Below are 22788 nucleotides of genomic sequence, written 5' to 3'. Positions count from 1 at the left end.
ACTGAAGACATCATGAAGGATTTAAGAGCAGAATTGCCCTATTTTGACTGGATGGACTCAGCCATTGTTAAATTAGTTTTGTGGATGCTCTTGGCCTGGATAATGCGTTACTGCTGCTCATTTTTATGAATATTCGTATATGTGCAAAGTTATGTTTATTCTTTTTTCTGTATATTCTCTCAAGGAAGAGTTATTCCTGGGAATGTTTGCAAAACGAAAGCTTGAATTAAAATGTGTTTGCTAAATGTGTATTTGCAGCAGTGGTGTTGGCCAGGAATAAAATTGAAATGGAGTTTTACCCTGGGTTGAAACACTTAGCCCTTTCTCTGGGAAGAAGAGAACTTGGGTCAAAGGAATAAGAAGCTGAGGATGGCTGTTCAGTGATTAGTGCCCTTTTTCCAGTTGAGTACACCTCACTTCTGGAGTGATGATGGACAGCTACCTGAGTTCAGTGGTACTGAAACATAAAATACGTATGTAAAATTCCAAATTACAATTATCTTCCGTGCCCCCTGTGCCTGCTGCCAAGAAAATCTTCCTTATTTTGCGATCGAGGCGAGACAGCTTTGAGCGGATACGAGCGGGCTCCCAAGTCTTCCTCTCCCTTGTGCGCTTGTTTTCTAACCTTTAGCCCAGACCGTAGAACACTCCGTGAAAAATTGCCGGGAGAATTCCTTCCATCTCTTTCCTGGTGTATCTTTCTCTGTGAAAGTAAAGTCACCTCGTAGTTCCAAACGGGTAATATTATTTGGAAGACAAAAAGCAAGCAAATGGTTTACGGGTTATAGCAGTCAGGGAGTTGGTGCCTCTTGTGCAGCATGGTAATGGCTAAACAGAAATGGAGCAACTCTCTGCTGTAAGGCCAATAATATGTTAACTGAAAACATTTTTAATACCTCAAAGCACCATAGCTCTTGACTTTTTGACTCCAGTGGTACTTTGCTGCCTTAGCTGAACATTTGTGTTTCAAGTGGCAGTTGTTAAATACGCCTGTAGAAATAATTGCAATAATACTTTAATGTTATGAAACAGTTCCCAATCAACTTGTTTTTAATCCTTATATGTGGAAACAGAAGTTACATAAATAGAGAAACATGGAATTAATAGAAGACTAAAGCCATCCTCCCCTTTTGAGCACATTAGTTGTAGATGCAGTTATTTTTGGAAATTTTGAAATGCACGTCCTGCGGTGAGATTTGACTCAAAAATCAGGTTCTCCTGCAGGCCCTGAGAAAACTGGAATTCTCCTAAACGCAGCAGCACAAAATCCCACACAATACTTGATGCTGCATGACTGGCAGACTGACCTGAGGTGCTTTACTGAAAACAAACAAAATGCTTAAGAATGCTTTTCTTAATTGTGATACCCTAACTCCCTGTGGCCAATAAATTTTCTAGTCCAGTTATGGACACTTTAATTATTATTATCAATCCTATTTTTAGAGTGGTTTTTGCCTGTTGTGTGGAATATGAAACGGATACATAATAAAGAAGCGTTTTAAAAAGTTACTTCAATCTTGTTCCAATGTTCAAAACAAGCCTAAAGCTTCAATCAGGAATTCTGTTGCTTTTAAGATTGGTTTCTGAGGGGCTGAAGGAGTGTAGAATTTCATTATGATGGGTTAAGAGGAATTTGGTCTTGGCATTCCTTGAAGATGAGAATTCTTCACACCTGAGAAGCTGGGGATTGTTTTCTGTAGGATTCTAAATGAGCTGCTTTAAACACTGAAGTGGGCTGGCACTGTTTTCAGCTTTGAGATGAAGAGCTGCAATACCTAGGTAATTCAGGATTTAGATCTCAACTCTGACAGGGGGTGTCTCTACAGAGACAAATAAAAGGGTTTTTTTGTTCGTTTCCTTTTTATATATATATATATATTTTTTTTGCCTGTTTCTTTTTAATCCTGGACTAATATTTCTTTGTACAAATGAGTGGAAATAATTTAAAATTATCTCTCTGTGAAGAAGTCAGCTTTGTCTTTATGTGTGTCAACATATCAAAATCAAGGCATTTTCAAACATATTGTTGCATGCAAATCACAATTGTTCACCTTTGAAGAAACTTCTGCTAGAAATGAGAATGTATTTACAGTATAAGGACCAAATTGTCTTACTCTTTTGTAGAAATCATTAATGTCTCTGCTTTTAAATCTTCAAAATACAAACTGCAGAGTTGAAAATTTAGAGCAATAATTATCTTGGAGGGGGAAATGAGCTTGGTGTTGATATTGAAGAAACTACAAATATATGTGCTGCATAAAAAGAGTTACTTTAAAATAGCATCTAAGCAATCACAGCAGCTACAGTCACTGTGGTGTTTTTCACCCTGTACTTTTTAGAAGGCTGTTTTGTCTGTACCACCAGAGTTCTCATGGCTGAGGTATATTTTTTTGAGAAGTTTAGGAGTAAAGGTTATTCCCTCAGAATGCGCAAGTAAACAAATGTGGGATGCTCATGGGAGATGGATTCCTTCAGGCTCGTCCTCTGACATGACCCTTGATCTGTGAGGTTTTATTATTTCTGGACCGTCATTTATGTGAAAAAATACACAAATATATGTTTTCTAAAATTCCTCGTGGAGGAGTTCTGCTTTGCTATCCTGTGCAGGTCCCATGCTGTTAAAGCAATCACAAATTATTGGTCAGAACGGCTGCTTCAGAATCCTCTGAGAGTTAATCTCTGTCTCTTATTTGGACCTTTAATTTCAGGATTAATCCAGAAATGCCACCTTTTCAAACAAGTGTTACTTATGTTAGAGCATCTTCTCCTTTTAACTACAGCTTGAAAGTGGATTATTTAACCTTTATCAAGCATTTCTCTGTCAGGAAATTTAATCATTACTGGGCAAAAAGTGATTGTTCTGGATTGCAGAAATCTATTTTCTTCTTTGATTAAAAGCGTGTCTTTCTCTTCTTTGTCTTGTCTTTGGAGTACATTTTAGTCTGCTTTCCTTGGAGATGTGTGGGGTTTGTTTTCCTGTAAGGTCACCTCTGGCATATTGGAGGGATCACTCAGTGCTTTGCATTGTGTTTTCTGCAGAGGACCATCTTTTTAGGCTGTCTCACTGGTCATTTTCAACATCAGGCACCTATGCAGTGAGAACCAATTGTGAATCAGCCTGACATTTAGGAACCCAGCAGAGTAGGGGGCTAAAATGAAAAAAAAAAAAAAAAAAACAAAACTTATGTACAGGTAAATCTGATGTTGCATACTTTTTTTAAAAGGCCACATTTTACCTCTTTTGAGCATTACACATTCAGGGCTCAAACATTCATGCTCTCTTTCCTTAGGGCATGTTGAGGAGGTGGTTTTGGTGGGGTTTTTAAATTACTTTATTTTGGGGAGGTTTTTTTTTTAATCTTTATGAAGTTAAAATTACATCACTTTCTTGTCCCCCTCCTTGGCACAGTGAAAGGTAGGAACACAGCTCTTCTCACACAGATGACTCTGAAGGCTGCTCAGTAAGACAGTGGACCTGTATTTTGCTTTTATTATTGTCTGTCTTTTCTTTTGAGAGTTACTGTTGTTTGTATTGCTCCTTACTGCATCTTGTCCTGGCATCTTCATTTGATTACCTTTACCATGCAGCATTTTTATTTAAAGAAGGAATTAATAGTTTTTGTTCACCAGCAGAGCCTCATGGGCTCAGGGCTGTGGCCACACATCAATTAGCTTGTAATTAATTACAGAGCTGGCTCCAGAGAGTTTTACACAAAGTCCTTACTGCAGCTTCTAAAGCTGCAGCATTTCTTGGGTGTACTTATGTCACTGCTAACATCAGCTGGTTTGGGTGGCTTCCTCCTGAGGGCTGGGGCTCCTGGAGCTGGGCTTGTACCCAAGAAGGAGTAGCTCCCTTACAGCTGCTCAGAGCACCCTAAAAGATTTCAGGTTGTTTAGAGCTCTCCCTGAGCCTTCTTGTCTGCTGTGGCTGCTGGTCTCTGTTGTTTGTCTGCCTTGCCAAGCCAAGATGCATGTGGTGACACGGATTTGGAGTCAGGCTAAGCAACAGCTGAATTTTCTTTACATATTAGAGAAAACCCCTGTCTCTGCAGTGTTGTAAAGCAACAGTGCACGCTGAGGATCAAACCCGTGTAATGCTGCACTTGACAAGCGGTGTAGCAATGAATAAATGCTCCTGTCAAAGGAAGCAATGCGTGCCGCCGTAATGAAAACAGATGCGGCAGACTGAAAACTTGGAGACTCGGCACTTTTGTTTCTTTTCATCTTCCTGTGGCGTTGCTGATGGTTATTTTTTACATTTATTTTATTTCCAAAGAGATGGAAAATGTTAGGAACCAGTAGAATATATTTCATTTATAAAATCGGAAAGAAATTCTTGTAGGGTCTAATTGTTTTCTGTGAACTTATGGTATGAAGAAGGTCACAGTTCAAAGAAAAACAGAAGTCTGCTTACCATTTGCAGATCTTCTGATTCTTTGTCTGGTACTTTAATTTGTAGCCACTCCATTTTGTGGATAGTGAGAAATCTGTGAGAGAAATTACAGCCAGATTTCTTCTTCATTAGATGCTTGATATGATAATATTAGGAAAAGGTGAAGGAGGAAATGATATTTAGCTCTGTTTCCATGAAGATTTGAACCCTTTTGTGGTATTCTGAAATACCAGCAACACTAAAATAAATTGCAGTCTTGAAATAGCAGTATCAGAATTGATTTTGGTACGAATATATTTTGGAGTGTAGTAATGTATAGCAAGTTTTTGTAAGGCTTCAAGCTCTTTCCTCCCCTGCCCCCCCTTCTTTCTTCATTTCTCTCCCTAGAAAACTGAAGAGCAGAGCCTAAATATCATTAAGAGATGGTGCTGTGAGTGGGATAGTTTTGAACAGAAGGAAAGAGGACAATTGATATTCTAAAGCTAGCAGGAAGGGATCTGCTTTGTTGTCACAAGTCTACTGCAGCATCTCTGAGGATGTTTCCTGTGCTGTTAGAGTCACAGGGTGCTCAGTAAGGAAATGCAGTCTTTTTGGGTAAAATGGTATTTTTTGTAATTGATTGAAAGAGATATACATATTCTCAGACACATTTTCAAAAATCTTGATCAAGAGCAGTTTTTTTCGTTAATTAAGGAGCTTTTCTAAGCCAGGCTGGAAGTTCTCTTCTTGTTGCTGTTGCGTAGCTGAAGTCTAGAGCAGGAAGATGATGGAATTCAGTTCTCCACAAGTGTAAATAAAGCTGGAGCAGGACTGTGGGAGTGCTGGAACAGTTAGTCTGACTGTAGCAGCGGATCAATGTGCGACAAGCGTAAATAGCGCTGGATGGATACTGACCGCGTGTAGCCGCGCCTTCGCTCCTGCGGTGCAGACACCATGCCTGTGAGCTGTGTTCAGCCAGCCAGCCTCTTTCCTGGGCCCCTTGCATCCATCCTGCTCAAACCCCTAAGTGTCTGGGGCTGTCCAGCTGAATAGCAATGCTCTAAGAGGAGATTGGCCTGTTCCAGCACATCGGAAGAAAGCCCTGAAACCCCTGCTCAGGAAATGCTGGCAGTGGCAATGAAAAGTTGCAGATTAAGTCTTTGCATCGCTGAGGAGACTTCCCTGTCTGACCATCCAAGGGCCACTCTGGCAGTCACACTCCACCACCTGAGCTGGGAGCAAAGCCCCAGTGCAGCTACAGCCCTGACACTCACGCAGGCCTTTCTCTGAAATAGATCACTTCTGATTTCTCGGTGGCAATTTTAACCAGGTTAATCACTTCATCTGCAAATAAGATGATGAGTGCAGCTGGCATCTCAGCTCATGGGCGTGATCACTTATCCCTACTCTCCATCAGCATACAACAGCATTCGTGTGTATCTTATTTCAATGACTCATAAATAATCATGTTCTTTTAGCTGCAAATTAAGTGGGTAATGATTGCCGGTTTTCTGGACAGCGTACAGATATATTATTTACAGATAGTACTGTTAATATTGTTTGGTGTTTGTGGGGGTTATTTCCCCCTAAACCTGTGCTTGTGGAGATGCCATAGAGATAATTTTTTTATGCTTCATTTGGTAAGACTTCCTTGTCATTTTTCTCCTTGGATTGCAGGTAGAGATTTTCTTCCTGTTTATTACAGACATCCCTGAAGGATACTAATTGTTTTATGTATGTACATTTCCCTGAAAATATAACTAGGTTACTTTAGCAACCAGCTGTATGTTCTAGAGAACAGATATATTATTTTTAGAGAAGTCTCGCAACCCCAGAGACAGGAACAGTGATCTTGAATGTCTTACTAGGTAAAAATCAGTGGATCTTTACTTATTTGTGTATATGCTTCAAAGGTAGTCTTCTATTGCACAGGGTTTCTTTTTATTTCAGAGTTCACCTGACTCTGAGCGTCTACTTTTGTCACTACAATTAAAGAGTGTCCCTCCGATGCGTACCTGTTGCGTGGCTGTGGAACTGTTCCCTCATTTTGTGATAACACGGACATTGTGATTTTTGTGGCCACATCCTTTGACAGTTAGTGTTGCACGGTGAATTGTCCTGGGAGTCCTCATTGCAAATGGTGTGAGAAACTTCTCTGTCCTTTCCGTGTCCCCGTCAGCAAACTGAAGCATCCCTGCTGGCACAGGAACGGGGCAACCAGTCAGTAGTATTTACAATAAAGCAGTTAATGAGGTTTATTACAGAGCACGAGCAGGCATGCTCACCAACACCACCCCGTGCCAATGCCCACCCTCAGATGTTCATTTCGTTTGCTTCCAGGCATGTTTTGCCAAACAGAGAACACATTGCTGTGCAGTTCTCAGCCCTCTCCTAGTTGCATTTGCACTCTTAATTCAGATGTATGGCCAAAGCATTCCCGTGTGTCCCAAGACTGGATTATTTCCAAGCTTTTGCATGTGCCTGACTGAGGGTGCTCCTTTTCAGCGGAGGCAGAAGCAGTGCTGATGTGCACTTGCTTCTCTTACGCTTCCCTACCATGCCCAGCAACCCCCACGGTAAAGGAAAGTGAACTGTGTGCTGTTCAGCGTTCTGCTCGTAGCACAGGTCCCACTGTGGCATTCCCTTCTTTAAAGTGTCCTTTTGTCCACTAAGGAACGGCTGCACCTCACTTAATTAATCAGGACAGGCTGTACATTATTATTTATAAACTAAGTTGCTTTGGGATAATAACGCTGCTGCGCTGTCAGTGAAATGACTAAAAGTTTGAGCATTGCCTTCACATATACATGTGTGTGTGAGACCCGGGCTTTTCCCATGCCCCTCGTCTTCAGATACTACTAATTTTCTGTTGTTTTGACAAGCATAGAAAATAGCATGCCCTGGAGACAACTATGTTGTTAATTCCTGTTCCTAGCCAGCCCCCTGGAATCTCTTTTGGTCAGGAGCATGGGAAGGAACAAAGCTGTGGGAAACGGTGTTTTTGTCACTGGTCAAAAAAGAGCTTGCACACTGTCATATAGGCTAATATGTGCATTGTGTCAATCCAGACTATGAGAAGACATTCACCAATATACTGTATTTTTCCTTACCAGCAAAAAGAAACAATTCCGTTTCAATGTCATTTCCCAATTTTTGATCTCCTCCTTGGCTCGTTTCCCAAACATCTCTGAACTCTGAGCTGGGGATGTCTTTCATTCCCACTGCCCATGTTGTTTGTTGCAGTTGCTGGATCTTTCCAATTTCTGGGAGATGTTGCATCTCCCTGTTTCTCCGCCAGACTAATATTTCTTGGCTCCAGTGGGCTTTGTGCTTGGAGCAGAGAGTGCTGAGTGCCTGGTCAGATATGTTACTGTTTCAGGGAAGGTAGATGATAAATTTCCAGGCTATTTCTATTTTGGGTATTGGTTTTTTTGTTTGTTTTGTTTGTTTCCTTTCTCCTTACTTGTTATGTAGTAATTGGGATTGTTTAGTTTTTCTCTCTATGCCCTCTTCCTATAGAGAAGTAGCATTTTCAAAAATTCCTCCCAGGTCCCATGAGGGAGCAGTAACCAACCTTTCCTTTCTTTACGTGGGCACGCACACGCAGAAGGACAAAGAGCACGGCCATCGTGTCGGTGCACCACAGAGAAAGGTGAAATATCGGTGGAGGATTTGTGTCTTCCTGCCGTCTTAACTTTTTTCTTTGTTGATATTAAAGCATAATCTATTCCTAGTGCAGTTCTTCCTTAAACATTCTCTGTGCACTGATAGGCTCAGCAGAGGTGGGGTCACCGGGGAAGTGGATGACTCAGGCTTTAAAGCACTGAGTCAACAGTCACAATGAGTAGATTCATATACTTTTGGCATGTAAGTACAAGCTGGCACTTCATTTCACTGGGTTTTGTCGATGAATTTTTTCCAGAATTAATTCAGACACAGTGAAGTATTGAGAAGTAACAGGACCTGTGGTCTGCTTGGGCGTAGCTTCTGGTGGAAGGTGTGTTGATGTTGTTACCTGCTCTCACGGTGTCACATTTGCAGTTAAGGAAACAGCCTCGGAATGCCTTTCATGTTTGTGTTTGCATCGGGTTCTCTTTGAGTGGTGTGCTAATAATACCTAACGCACGTGTTTACATAGAGAACGTGTAGCTGGTCTTCGGCTTTCCTGGCTGTGTAATGCTTCACTTTGTCCACTTTGTTTCTCTGAAGACCTAAGGTTTTTGAGATGCTGATAGTAAAATCATTCAAAGGGCGATAACACAGCGTGGGGCTGTGAAGCTCGCCAGCCTGAGAACAGGCTATAACAAGCTTTGATTCTTTGGCATCAGCTGAAAAGTAGTCCTTTTGTTTCGTTAAACTTTTCATTTGGGCTCTTTTGAGGGGAAGTGATGCACTATGGCTCAAACTGACGAGTTCTGTGTTCTTTACCGGGGGCAACTTTATTGAAAATCCTCTCTGACTGAGAGGCGAGTTGTGAACAGCAGTAGTCCAGTGTCACAATAGAGATAAATAACACTGTCATCAAAGTAGATGCAGGTTTCATTTAATTTCATGTATCCTTCTGCCCCGGTGTCTCCCAAAGAGTTCTGATGCTTTTTGCTGATCTTCCCTACTGGGGATATGCAGATGAGTTATTTTCTTGTCAGCTCTATCCAGTGAAATTCAAGATCACGCTGCTAAGCCACCGTTTTACAGGAAAAGTGATCTAATGACTGGATTGCAGTACTGTCACAGAAATAAATTGACTCCTATGTTCAGATAGTACCGAGGCGGTGACCACTTTAGTGCAAATCTTCTTCCTATTGTGAAAGGTTTCTCAATAGGATGAAAGCCTGTGTTCTTGGCAGCTAAAGGATTTAGTCACATCTAGATAATGTATTTGAGACAAGCCACGGCTAGATCAAACTCTTATTTGTGAGGGTTTTACCTCCATTCATCGTGCACTAGTACTCTTTGCAAGAATTCAGCTGTAGAACTCCTGCCAGAGTCACTGGGAGTGGTTTTTGGGGGTCTAATTTTATTTTTCCTAAGTGTCTGAGCCTTTGTTTCTCTCCCCTTTGTTGTATTCTATTGAATACCACAAAAGGGAGAAAACCTGTGACCTGGCCAGCCTTCCTGTGTGGTGGGTGGGAAAAATTTGGCTCTCTCCATTCCTGATCTTCTGATAGCGAACATGAGCTCTCTTGCCATTCCTCTGAAACTGTGCTACCTTCTAAAAAAATGGTTATAGAGTGCAATATTTAAGGGTTGTAGGGTGTCATGAGATCAGGTTATGTGGGGGGAACCAGCTATATGTGGAAGTCTCAGTGATCTGCTACTGCTGTGATCAGCTTTAGAGAGGACAAAGTCAAATCGTGTTAAAAGGTGTCTGCCTACCTTTCTGTGCTTTGGCAACTGCTTTTCAGTAAATCTGCTGTAATTTTTCAGGTGATGTAAGTGCTGCTAATATTCAGTCATTTTAATTATGCAGTGAGTCTTAGCAGCAAAGGCTTGCTGGCAGCTCCCTATTTGAGCCTGGTGCTGTTACATCAGCTGTTTGGTAAAGACTTCACCATGCAAAAACTTCTGTGCTTATCCCACTTTTCCCACCAAATTATAACAGGGTCACTTTGAGACTATGCACCAGGAGATTTCATTGGCAATTTGGACTAAAGCAAAAACTTGAATCTCTGAAGGTTACATTTAATTGTCTCCCTGTCTCTTTTAACTGTAATAAAAGCGGTAAAAAAAAAAAAAATTCAGCTGGTTTCCCTTTTATTTACTCCAGCAGCAGGTTCAAGCCCAAAGGAAAAAAAAAAAGGTATAAAACAACCTGAGTTGGCCTTTTGTATTTATCAGGGCTTTTCTAGCATTGGCTTCTCATCGGCCCAGGTTTGCTTGCTGTGAGGATAATCTGACTCACCTTTTGAAAAGTTAAAGGTCAGCTGCACTTGAGGAAGCCCCTGGTAGGCAGTGGCTAATAGAAAATACCCTCAGCTCTCTCATGACAATTACCCTCTCTGAAACCATGGGCTTTTCGTTGCTTGCCTCAGGCTTCTGGGATCCCAGGGTAGTTTATTACCCCGCAGAAAGCACCGGGTAGATCCCACCGCCGTGTTCACCGCTGTGTATTCCTCAGGGAAGAATAGAAGGTGGATGGCTTTTGCTTTTGAGCCAGCCTGTGCCCCATTAATCCGTGTCCCTTCTGTGGAGCAGCTAACGGTGCATTTATTTATTTCCTCCTCTGTTTTCTTCAGAGCTTTCACCCTTTCATTTTGAAGGCACCAGGTGTGTTAGTGTAAAGAATGATCTCAGCCACCTGCAGGACTCTGAGCCCAGGATAAAAATGAATTATTAAACCAGAACTGAATTTCTCTATTAGGTGGAATGAGTTTTAATAATGATGCTATACAGGCAGAATGCAATTCTCATTTATATACCAGCCCCTGACAGAAGAATGGGTTATATTGCTGTCTGCTTTTAGGTGTGGAGATTTACACCTGACAACTAGCTCTGCTGAGTTCACAACTAGTAGCGAACAACATGAACCAGCTCAAGCCCTGACAGCGATTGGCTGCTTTAGGATGTGTTTGGAACGGTTGTGTAACTGGGAGAACTGTCAGAGGAGAGAGGATCCGGCAAGGCTGCTAGGAGGGATTTTGTGGGCAAACGAGACGAGCACGTAGGTGAAGTTAACTACCGCCGCGGCGTGTGTAAGTGTGCGCGTGTGCGCGCGCCCGCCCATGCACCGGGGCTGATGAGCCTCTGGCAGGGAGCTTTGCAGAAGCTGTGAGTATTTTCAGTGGAAACGAGATCTCAGCTCAGTTCTGCGGCATGTGACTTCCTATTTCTGTAAGTTACTTCCAAGGGACTTCCTCTGTTAAATCGACTTGTCTCCGGAGATTTAATCTGGAGCCGGAGCATGGTCTGCTTTGTCCTGTGCCTGTGACAGCATTTTCCTGGAGTTTGCCTTTGAGTATTTTATTTTTATTTTGCACTGTCTCCAGCGTGCAAGGATCTAGCGGCTGCTGCCCGTGATCGGAAGCTGAATACGTTTATCCAAGTCTCAGTGGTGCATCCAGCAGAGCACGTTGTGACGCGGTATTCCAGCACTGAAATCGTGGAGGTGAGAGTCTTTCTTATTCAATTCACACGTCGATTAATGGATCGCTCATTTCTTCCTTAGAAAGTGAATTAGGAGTGGAACAAGTTAGTGCATAGTCTTAGGTAAGGCAGGCGCACTCCGGCAGTTAGTAAAGCGTACCTAAGTGTGCCGTAGCTCTTGGCATTTAACCAGGATAAACAGAAATTAACTTGGCTTTTCATGAAAGCTCCGTTGTTCCAATTAGAGGCATGGGGAATATTCCCATTCTCCAGACAGAGGTCTAGAGTGCAACAGGGAATAGTTGCTCTCGTGAAGGGACAAGGCAAAGCAAAATCACACTGAACTAGGAGTACAGTGAGTTTGGGAAGTATTTTTAAATTGCAGAAAAACAGAGGTGTACTATGTGGTCTGTTTTCCTATTTGTTTCTTGTTCTGGTTTTTTTCCATTAGAGAGTTGATGCTTTTGCAACTTGAAAAATACTACCCCTACATCTGTAATTTGGGAAAAGAATCTGTGTACGTAATGTCTGCGACTTTATATAAAATAATTAGTGACTCGCATCGTACATTACAACAGAAGTTGTCTGAGGCTGCTTTGCTGGTCCTCCTCACTTTGCCCTGTGAGCATGGGCGTCAGAAACAGCAAAAATGGTTCTGAGAAAATGAAGGGTGAGCAATGTAGGTGAAACCTGCCAAACTTACTGAAGAGACTCATTAAGAGCAGGGAAGTCTCATTGTAAACACACACATGATTTTGCCCAGAGGCCTGTTTTAACTGTGAAGTACAATGAGAATATTTCATGAGCTCTTTGTGTGATTACTTTCAACCAACTACTAATTAAATTATTATGGCTCCAGCCCTCAACCATCCTGAAACTGCTTAATTCAAATATCTTGTATCTGATCAGGATGTTTCATTGCAGACTGTCTGGAATGATGTCATGCAGAAGATGAATAGATAACTATATATATATGTATGTGTGTGTGTGTATATATATATATATAATTTTTTTTTTTTAATAGAAGTTGATGCATATCCTAATGCACTGTCCTAAACCTCAATAAATTCCTGAATTTGTTTTGTCAAGGTTCTTGGCTTTGTAGTCAAGCTTTGGTGGAGGGGAAGGCAGGGGCACAGAAAGTTAATCCATAAGATAGGTTGCCTTTGTCATGCACAATCCTCTTTTTTTTTTTTTTTTTTACCTAATGGAAAATTTAAGGATACGTGCCTGGTAATCTTTGGAAATGAAGTATAATTAAACATTAAGAAATTATAAACAACATTTTGTATGATTCATTTAATTGCATACCTTTAGCTATGATTTAGTTACTTCTGTGTACAGCTTTTAGATGTAATCATGTTTCAAAGCACAGGAATGTTGTTTTATTGCTGTACTGTCCAAAGAGGAGTATTTCAGTCCCCCCCTCCACAAGTCAATATCCTCAATGTAATGCCGAGAGTCTCTGTAGCATTTCTAGACACTTCTTGTTGTGGCTTGAGGAAGATTGCTCTTTTTCATTTGTGTGTGCAAGCTGAATCTTTAGCTCATTTAAATTAAGGTGGAATTGCGGTGTTTTCAGAAATCATCCTGGGAGTAAGAAAGGGTTTGGTTATTTCAGGTTGTGTTCCAGAACCTGGTACTGGCTGAGCCGGTCAAAACCATGTTACTAGGCTCTGCTTCAGAAGCACTTCATATCCTTTCCAGTCAAAAAAACTTTCCAGGAAGTTGTTGTGGTTTTGTTTGGGTTTTGCTTGTTTGCTCTTAGCTTTCCTGATAAAGCTTTAAGGTTGTTTGTTTTTTTCTCATTGACTGGGTAATAAACCCGAGCTGCTGCCATCTCTGCTGTAGACAGCTGACACCTTTGGGGTTTCTGTGCACCCCACGCCTTGCACAGCTGTTACCTTACTGAGTGTTTCCTCGTGTCGCACAGGGTACAAAAGATCCACTGTTTTTGACTGGTGTGACCTTCCCACCGGAATACCCCATCTATGAGGAAACTAAAATCAAACTAACGGTCTATGATGTCAAAGATAAATCCCAAGACACGGTAAGTGCTTTGCTTCATTCCTTGCACGGATCTTACCGAGGAATAGGTTTCTTGTTGTGTTGCTCTTTGGCCCTCAATAGCCAGCTGGGGAAATGGGTTGATGTAAAATTGTTTCTGTTGTTCTCTTGTGCCTAAAATCTACTTTATCTGTTGTTGATATAGTAAAGAGCAGAGAAAGAGAACCACGCATTTAAGCTGGGCCCTTTGCTATTGGCTTTTTAACTGGTTACGTGAGTCAGCACCGGTATCTCTGGCAAATAAAAGATTGCTCTGGTGTGATTTTTTTTGAGGGCAGTGAACGCATGGAATAGACTGAGATAGCACCACTGTGAATAGTTCTTCAGAAACGTGTTTCTGATAGTATTCTGTCAGAATATTCTGTAATTCTATTCATACTTGTATGGACAAACCAGAATGACAGTTGAGCCTTTACCTCGGGAGTGAGCTGCTCATATTTTATTTAAATCTCTCGTGTGGTGATGCCTGCAGCTCTTCTGTTATTGATTTGTAGCACTCCAAGCTCTAGAGTGTCACAGCCGAAGGTGAATCGTTTCTGGTTCCGGTGTTGTACATTCTTGAATACAGAGTCAGCTCTTTATTCTTGGACGTTACTCACTTGAGCTGATGTATGGAGGTCAGTGGGGCAATCTGAGTGATTTAGCTGCCAAACGCGGAGCTCGAGGGCCATTTCATGTGTTCCAGGTCACCTAAGACAGCCCTACAGAGCTAGATGTCATTATAGCACCTATGGGAGATGTGTGTTTTTCTTCTGTGGCAGCTGGAGTCCAGCTGATAGTTTGCTCTTGGGCATCAAGAATGGCCCTTGACACCTGTATTTAATTAACTGAATTGCTCTTTACGTATCTGTAGTTGGCACCCAGCATGATTAAAGCAAGTGCAAGCTTATGTCCTGACTGTATATGTGTTCATTATCTATAAGAAGGAAATTAAAGGCATAATTTAAAGCTCGACACTCTCTTTGAACTGCTTGCACAAGTAAAGTTCTATGTTTTGAGAACTCGTAATTTTTTTCAGGTAGAGAATTATTGATCTATTTGTTTAAATTTTCGGCCTTTGTGAGCCAACAGGTTGGTTCTGTCCCCTCACTGTGCTCTTTCAGAGGAACGTGTGGAATATTTTAAGCATGGAATCTGGATTTCTTCTCTGTTTAAGAATTACCGGGGAAGGGATGGGTACTTGCATTTTATAATGTATATATTTTAAATCTTATAATGGATTAATCTACAGGGGATTTAAAATGGGATCTGCTGTTTATTCAATAGAATTGTCACCTGTGGACAGGTAACAGATACTGAGGGAATGGAGTTGGACTTTGTCCTTCCAGTTGCATTCTGACAGATGCTGGAAAATAATCTCCTCTCTGTAAGAGATAAAAGTGAACTGGATTTGTAGTACTGTTCCCTGTACTGCTGCTTTTCTAGCTCCAGGCCTCTCTGCTGCCACTTCTGCAGGAGAAGATCTACCCTAGAGAATTAATAAAATTTGATAAGCTTCTTGCAAACCTGTAAGAACTTTCTATAACTGCTGCTTACGAGTGGAGGACTGGAGTCTCTCCCAGGGAATCCAGCTGATACGGACTGGAAATCATGAGAGAATGCCTCCCTCTTTTGTCACAGCATTTATGTTGTTCCTGTGTGAAACATTCGAGATGTTTTCATAGAGGAAAATCTCAATCCCATCTCTGGTTTACACATACGTGGCATTTTTTACTATTCAGCCATTCTAAAGCTGGATGTAGGTAAGAAAAAAGCGATTAAGATGTAAGATTTAAATCAAGGTGGGCTTCAGCATACGTGAATGACCCCAAGCTACCCTGGTTGTGACTGCATTTGTGGCAATGTTTGACTTGTGTTTACATCCTAAAATCTCAGTGGTGATAAAACTTGACTTAATTACCTGTAATTATTTAGAAGCCATCACACTTTCTGTTAGTTTGGGTGACTTTTTTTCAAGTCTGGATGTGTATGTAGGTTTATGAAAGTCAGGCTGAAATGAGCTATAATTTGATATCATCACCAGTATATCTGCAGCAGCACACACCTCCATGCTTGCTTCACAACCCAAGAAATTGGATGTGTCCCTTTGGCAGTACAACTGCTCCAAGTGCTGTGGTGTCACAGTTCTGATTCTCCTGCCTACAGCAGAGCTGGCTTTCTTGTTCCTCAAAAAGTGCTGCCACGCATTTTGCCTGCCAAATGTTGTCCTACCATTCCTCCAAACAGACAGGTAATCCAGCTGGGAGTGGAGGGGAATCCAGGCCTGCCAGGCACACCCTGCTCTTCTAGGCTGAGCAGACACCAGCTCAAATCATCGGGCATTTGTGGCCAAAATAACCAAACCTTGGATTTGACTGTGAGATATTTTGTGGAAATTGTTCTGCAGTAGTGATTCCCAGAGCATCAGGGCTCTACTACTGCTTGCCTCAGTTAATGAGCTCAAAGTAGCTAATATCCCTTGTCAGACATATATACTTTAATTTTCTTATTTCTCTTGCTGCAACTACAAGAAGTGAATTCTGTGCATTAATTGAACTCAGCGGGGTTTTACTGCCACAAATAGAAGACTGTGGAGAAGGCAGGGAAAGTGCAGTGAGTACATCACAGGGTGTAAAGCGTTTTCTTGGGGTTTGTTAAACCCGTCTATACAAGAGAACTAGCTCTCATTTCAAAACCTGCTGCATTTTGACTATAATACAAAACTAACTAAATGCTTCTTGGATCATAATATTAAAGTACACAGATCATAATATTAAAGTGAAAGAAGATGCTCCTCACTGAGAAACAACCAGAACTTATTTTCTGCCTGCTCTTTCAAAAAAATCTTGAAAATAACCTTTCAGTGCTAGTATTCCTGTATACCAGAAAGCTGATAGTTACTTCACTCTTGCCTGTCATTTAACTTAGATTATGTAAGAAGTGTGGATTAATTATATTGAAATACTGTGCAGCTGGGATCACATTCACTGTGCTTGACACACTGAATGTTCGACTGCACTTTTCACTTTTTATGCATCTCTGTCTGATGTTGATCATAATTATATCTTGGCTGTGTCAGACTTTCTGTAATTGAGGCTTTTTAATTTGATGAAACAGGGCTTTTTGTTTGTTTTGGCTAGTCCTTCTAAGTGATTAGTTACAGCGAGTTTTCCTGTAAATATAAACTTATAAGAAAGACTCTGGTATTCCCAGTTCACTTTGATAGAATGAAGTAGTTGGAATGCTTGTGAAATATCATCAGTGAAGCCAGGCATGCAGACCGGTGGGTAATGCCATATTATGAAAAATGTATAGTGACACCTGTTTCTACATCACAAAGATTTTTCCTCTCATATTGCCATGAGCAAATTTATGTTTTGCAGGCTTGAGCTGCACTCTCTTTAGGATTTTGGAAAGCTGGATTTTGTTGTAATGCTGGGGCCGTACCTGTTCTTTATCATTGTCTAATAAGATCAGAAATATGGGCTTGTAAACTCTTCAAAAATTACCTCTGTCCCACTTTTGCACAAGCATGCTGTTCTTACCTTTCTTACAGGCATGCAGGTTAGCCCACTTTGGTCTGGCAAGTTTTAGAGCTGGTCAGGTTCATTCTCTGGGAAAATCCTGCGCAGCACAAGTCAGGCACCGCTGCCACATGACAGAGCCACGGAAAATACAAAGCTGACGATTTTGTGTCAGACTGTGAGGAGCCTGGTGCCCAGTCCGGGGGCCAGCAGTCGTGTTTCTGTGTTTGGAATACGTGTATCCTGCAGCAAGAGCTGTGAACCCCAGTGAGCTGGGCTGCCTCTTTTTCCTTCACACGTGGAAAAGTGCCGGGCCAGAGGCAGGAGGAACTTTCCATATCTTATCTTTGCATCACCCCTTGAAAGATAATCTCCTTTGGATGGATGGAGCTGCTGGAATCCAACGTGTGACGCTGAAAGTTACGCACAGCCGCTCCAACGTTATCTCCTGACAGCAAGGAGAAACTCGGTGTGCAAAAGGCTGTTCAAATATTGCACCTTTTGACAGTCTGGTCTTCCTTCTTTTACTTCCCAAATTTCACCTTCATCACTGAGAATAAAATTAGATTAATTTGATAATTTTCAAAGTAGGGGGGCTAGAAGTTATGTTTTGGATATGGGAAAGTACATTGTAAAGTGGCAATTTTAGATTACTTAGGCTTTAAATTGCACGTCTTTTATCGCTTGGGGTTTGAATCTTCTATTAAACCTGTTCACTAGGAACGAAATTTTGCAGAAGGTTTTCCCTTGCGCGTTTCTTGGCTTTGCAAGTGTCCCTGTTAAAACTGAATCCCGCTGGGGCGAGGGGAAAATGAGGACTGTCCATCACGACAGAGGCAGTTTGAGCTGAGCTGCGAAGCCAGGTCTGAAGCGCCAGCGTTCCGTGTTCCCTCGTGGGCGTTGATCCCTGTCACACCGTGCCGTTTGGTCCACGGTGCTTTGCCATCTCTGCTGAAGGAGCATCAGGAGCGCTGCAGAGCGGCGTGTTAAATGCATTAGCAGAGAGAAATGTGAGATCTCGTACCTCGCCTTCCTGCTCTCTGCCTGCGCCAGAGTGCGCTCAGTCCCTCGCCCCTGGGAGGGCTAAAAATACCAAAGCAGTTTCTCTTCAAAAACTGAAGCAAAGTGCTATACTTTGTTTAAAGAAAAAGCCACTCAAGTCTTCCCTTTCTCAGTTCTGTTCGCCGCCGTCTCTGTAGAATTTGCAGAGAGATACTGCCTTAAACTAGAAACTCTTATTATCCCATTCTCCTTAAAAGAGCAGTGCTGCAGACTGCTACAGTCCTACCCTCAGAAATACTTGCACTAAAGCTTTAGATGTTCATGTTTCTCTTCAAAATCATCTGGTTTTTTCCTAAATATATACTTGATGATACACTTAGTTTTCCTTTTGCATCAGGCTGGATGTTCTTACTAAAAATCATTATGAGGAGGAGGAGAGGAATGTTCTTTGATTCTTGGAGGCACCTGTGTGTTGAATCCACCTAAAATAATATTGTCAGTCTTTCTCTGTATTTTTTAAAAGTCTTGGATAAAAAAAGAGAAATTCAAATTAGTGACATTCCTTTGGGTTTATACTGATATAAATCCTTTCTTTGAAGTGGCTGAGGGTACAAAAACATATCTTAGTCTGTCTGTCAGAGAATTGAGGATAAGTGTCAAGACTGGTAAAGTCACAGGTACAGACTTCAAGTCCATTTGTAGCCTTACTGCTCTTTGCACCTCACCCTTGAAAATTCAGTGTGAGGAGTTGGCTTTGCAAAAAATCTTTCTCCCTTTGAAACTACTTACTACTTTTTCTCCTATCCTTTTATTACTTCTTTTTTTTTTTTCTTTTTTTAATGAGGTAAACTCCTCCCTATTGCTGTATCATCAGGGAAAATTGTAACCTACTGTTTGTTAATTTTGCATTTTCTTTTCCTTTTCTACCTACCTGCCAATCAAATGCTACTGCTGCCTCACATCAGGCAAAGGCTTGTTCTAAGAGCTGACATTTGGGAAAAGATGTATAAAAGTACCTAGCAATGAGACCAAAGGTATTCTCTAAAAGTTTAAAGGGTTGCCTTGAAAATTGCTTAGCAAGAAAGGAGCAGATTGGTAAATTATAACACTTTCAGGTTGATTTTATTTTAATCAGCTAGTCATTTCAGTAGTATAGGCATGATTGTTGCAGTTTCTGTAGCACTGCCTAAAAAGCTTGTAAATATGCCATTTTTGTGTATCCTTCATTGCCCTGCCCCTCACTAGACCAGCACAGAGCACATCAGAACAGTCAAACCTTTCCTTCCCTGCTCATTCCTTCCGAAGGGTTTGGAGACACGCTGGTAGGTATTGCACCCTTCGTAGAGATGGATGTAAAACAGGGTGAAGTATCCAATAAGGATTGGAAATATGAAAAGAAAGGGGCGCGGAGCAATGGTAAGTCTGCTCTTGCTTTTGTGTTATGAAAGCAGGCGCTCAGAAGTTGGAAACAGATTTTCCCTTTGAGGTTTTGGGGTGTGCGTTCTGTGGAACTGAAAGCAGCAAGTTCAAGCTGTTAGAACAGATTTTTCTTCCTCTACCACGTGCCTCGCAAAAGTGTCTTCTACAGTTATGGCCATACTTGTACCAGTAGATGTTTACATTTGAAACTCTGTATTTAAAAACACAAGCTGAGCAAATACGTCTATTTAAAAATTGCATTAGAGACATGTGCATCGGATGTAATGTGAGACTCTATCTTGAGCAAATTTTTGCTAGAAGAGCACAGCAAATTGCTCTAAGAGCAAACTAGTTAAATGTTTTGTATTATGCTGTATTTTAAATATTTGATGAATAAACATGAAAGGCTTGTGTAATCATTTAGGATTTCCAATGCTGTTAGAAATGCATGTATCATTGAATTTCACAGTAATCAAAGCCTCTTTATATAATCATTATGCAGTATTTTACAGAAACAAATTCCCACGTGGTTGAAATTCTCCACGCTCGGCTTTCTTCATGCCAGAAACGAGGATTTTGTTTTGATCTGTTCTTTGTTTTGTCCTGCTCACCGTGGGTAGTGTGATCATAAAGGGAGGACAGAAAAAATACAAAACCTCCGTGCCTTCCAGCCTCCATTTTCTTTAAGGACCCGTTTGCAGCTCGCAGAGCGACGGCCAGAAACACGGCAGAGCGGAGGACGGGCGCGGTCAAAATTCCACGCGCGTGGTCCTCTGGACACCTCGATGTGGATGGACACCGTGAGCGGCAGCCGCTGCGGCCCCAAGGCTTCGGTGCGCAAAGCGCTCGCTGCACCGAGCGGGGCAGCAGCTGCTTTGCAGTGTTCTGGCACTTGGTGTGGGACCTGAGATGTCCTTGCCCTGAGGAGTAAGCTAGCTTCCCTGGCCTTGAATTCATTGCTTTTTGGGGAGATCATGGGTTATAAGCAAGGACTCGCCGGCGCAGTGGCAATTAGTTACGTTTCTATTTAGTCTTTTTAGTTGTTTGGTTTGTTTATTTGTTTGCCTTTTTTTTTTTTTTTTTTTTTAAACCCTTTTGCAGCAATGAGAATTTAGTGCATTTTGTTCCCCCTCCCCTCTGCCATCCCCCCGCCACCCCGAGTTCTTCTCATTACAATGATGGTATTTTTAAAGTAAGAATAACTAAAGGCTTTTATAGTAGCATGCAGCTGTTGATGTTTATTCTTGCAGTCTTATCATCCTTAAATCCTTTGCCGGATACGCAGTCTCACTAATGTCAAATGAAAAAGCTGGAAGTCGCAGCTATCCAAACCACTTCAATAAGATTTCATTTTTCTTTTCTATTTTTTCCCCCCTGCTTTAGTTCAGAATAGGGAAAAGTATGACTTCCTGTTTTACTGGGGTTTTCTACCCCAGCTTTTTCTGCAGGCTTCAGCACATTTCAGTAAGGCACGGCATTTTAGGCATAACCAGCATAATGGCTCTTAGAGCTCTCAAGGTAACTCAGAGCAGAAAACAAAGATGACAATTAGCAAAGACAGTTTATCAGCTTTGACTGTAAAACACCTGAGCCACCTTCAGCAGAAATTCTGAGGGCTCTCACTGGAGAGGAAATAGTCACTCCATTGCAGAAAATGTATTTGATAAGCAGACGTGTTGTCATACACATGTCAGGGATAGTAAAGGAGTGGAACATTTGCACTGTTTCTAGCATGTGCATTCTTGTGAGACAAAGGTTTTGTTAGTCTGATTTGTTATCTGGCTTGACAACCCTTTCTGGTGGAAGCTGAAGTCTTCTTACTTCATCTGTCTCACTGCTACGTACGGTTGTCTACATTGTTCAGGTTTTTGGTTCCAAGGTAAAACCGTGGGCATTTGTCACTGTATGTTTAGTGAAAGAAAGAAAATCCCTGGATCTCTGTGGAGTAGAAGTCTGGGTCTATTAGCACAAAATTGTGCAGGTGTAAGTGTCTTAGAAGTTTGTCTCTTTCCACCAAAATCTGGCAGCAGCAGCTGAGGTAGCATTGTATCAAGGCTGTTTTGTTTTCCCTGTGTTACTCTTCCTCAGTTTTGCTGGGTGTATTAGAAGTGCATTGAGAGTTACAAGCTGATTCCTTTTGTTGCAACAGCATCTGCTCTGTGAGCAGTAGTATGTAGATATGTTTTGTCTTAAAATGCAGATCCATAAATTTGTGTTGGAAGAAAATAATTTCTCTGTTGAGAACTCTTCAGACAGGGTTGTTTGCTTCTGAGCAGCAGATCCGTGTCATGAGGGACAAATGTGATTTTTTTCCTGTAGAAGGCAGCAGTTTGTTTCTGAGATGCTTGGAGGGCTTGGATTTTGACACACATCTGCATCAGTGAAATCAAACACAGAGGTCCTTGATTTGTTATAGCTGTAGATTCTCACTGCCTCTGTTCCTGGGGAATAGCTTGGCAGCTTTCCCAAAAGAAGTAATTGCAAGGCTCTTGCTAAAGAAATTAGCTCTGAATGTGGAAGCTCTGGACAGTTACTACCCAATTACCGCTACCCTGTTCTAAAATAACATCACCCCTGTGAGACAAGGAAGTTTCTGAATAATTAACTGGGTCCAAATGGCTTTCAGGCTTGGGTATGACAGAAGGCTGTCCTTGCAGTATAAATTAAAGTATAGGCACATATACCCAATTTCATTGAGAGACTTCCTGAGAGACTTTTTTTCTGTGTACACACAAATACTCTGTGAGAGTCATGTCCAAAGTTTTCATTGCCCATTAAGACAATCTTGACATTATCATCCAGCAACCCTCTCCTGGTGAATAAATCTGTCTGGAGTTAGACCTAGCCCTGTACAGAGTATTTGATAGTGGGGCAGGGCTGTATTCCTTTTCTCTGCCCCTTCCTTAATGTTCCTCAGGCAGTTTTCATGTGTGTTTTCAGGCAGATGAAAGCTCAGAATCAGCAGGACACTCAGTATGAAGACAAAAAGCCCGCTAACTCCAGCTGCTTTGACCTCCACAGTGATAGGATACTGGCATTTTTAGGCTCTAAAATATTGTTCCTCAAAATCCATGAGCTATCTGTTGAAGGAGTTGAAGAGACAGTAACAAGAAGTGGTGTTATGTGGTTTGAAAAAGCAAAGCATTATGTGCCTTGGTTTTGGTTTGTTTCCCCCCTTTTCCTTTTCCAGTTTATTTTTTTCTAGATGTGCAGTTTGGTTTCCCTGCTAGGTGTGCAGCCTGTTTTGTATGCTCATGCTATTTATTTAATGTTTCTGAAACTCTTAGATGAAGCTGCTCCTAGAGTTACCTGAGATATTTTTTCACTCTTAGTTGAGACAAA

General features: G+C 41.5%; 1 protein-coding gene across 8 annotated transcripts in view; it reads left to right on the top strand.

Annotated features, from left to right (window-relative positions):
• INPP4B (inositol polyphosphate-4-phosphatase type II B) overlaps positions 1-22788 on the top strand; it is a 281153-nt gene that overhangs the window by 117503 nt on the left and 140862 nt on the right. For 7 of the 8 annotated variants that reach the window (XM_040063945.1, XM_040063946.2, XM_058420537.1 and 4 more), the window contains 2 exons: positions 11359-11477; positions 13389-13505. The exons of the other annotated variant lie outside the window; for it this stretch is intronic. In XM_040063945.1, coding sequence (XP_039919879.1) covers positions 11359-11477; positions 13389-13505 — 236 coding nt within the window. The remainder of the gene's footprint in view (positions 1-11358; positions 11478-13388; positions 13506-22788) is intronic. 8 annotated transcript variants of the gene reach the window in all.

This window comes from Hirundo rustica, chromosome 5, assembly GCF_015227805.2.
Source record: "Hirundo rustica isolate bHirRus1 chromosome 5, bHirRus1.pri.v3, whole genome shotgun sequence".
NCBI classification, from domain to species: domain Eukaryota; kingdom Metazoa; phylum Chordata; class Aves; order Passeriformes; family Hirundinidae; genus Hirundo; species Hirundo rustica.
Note: the sequence above shows the minus strand (reverse complement) of the source record. Positions and strands in the feature narration are given on the sequence as shown.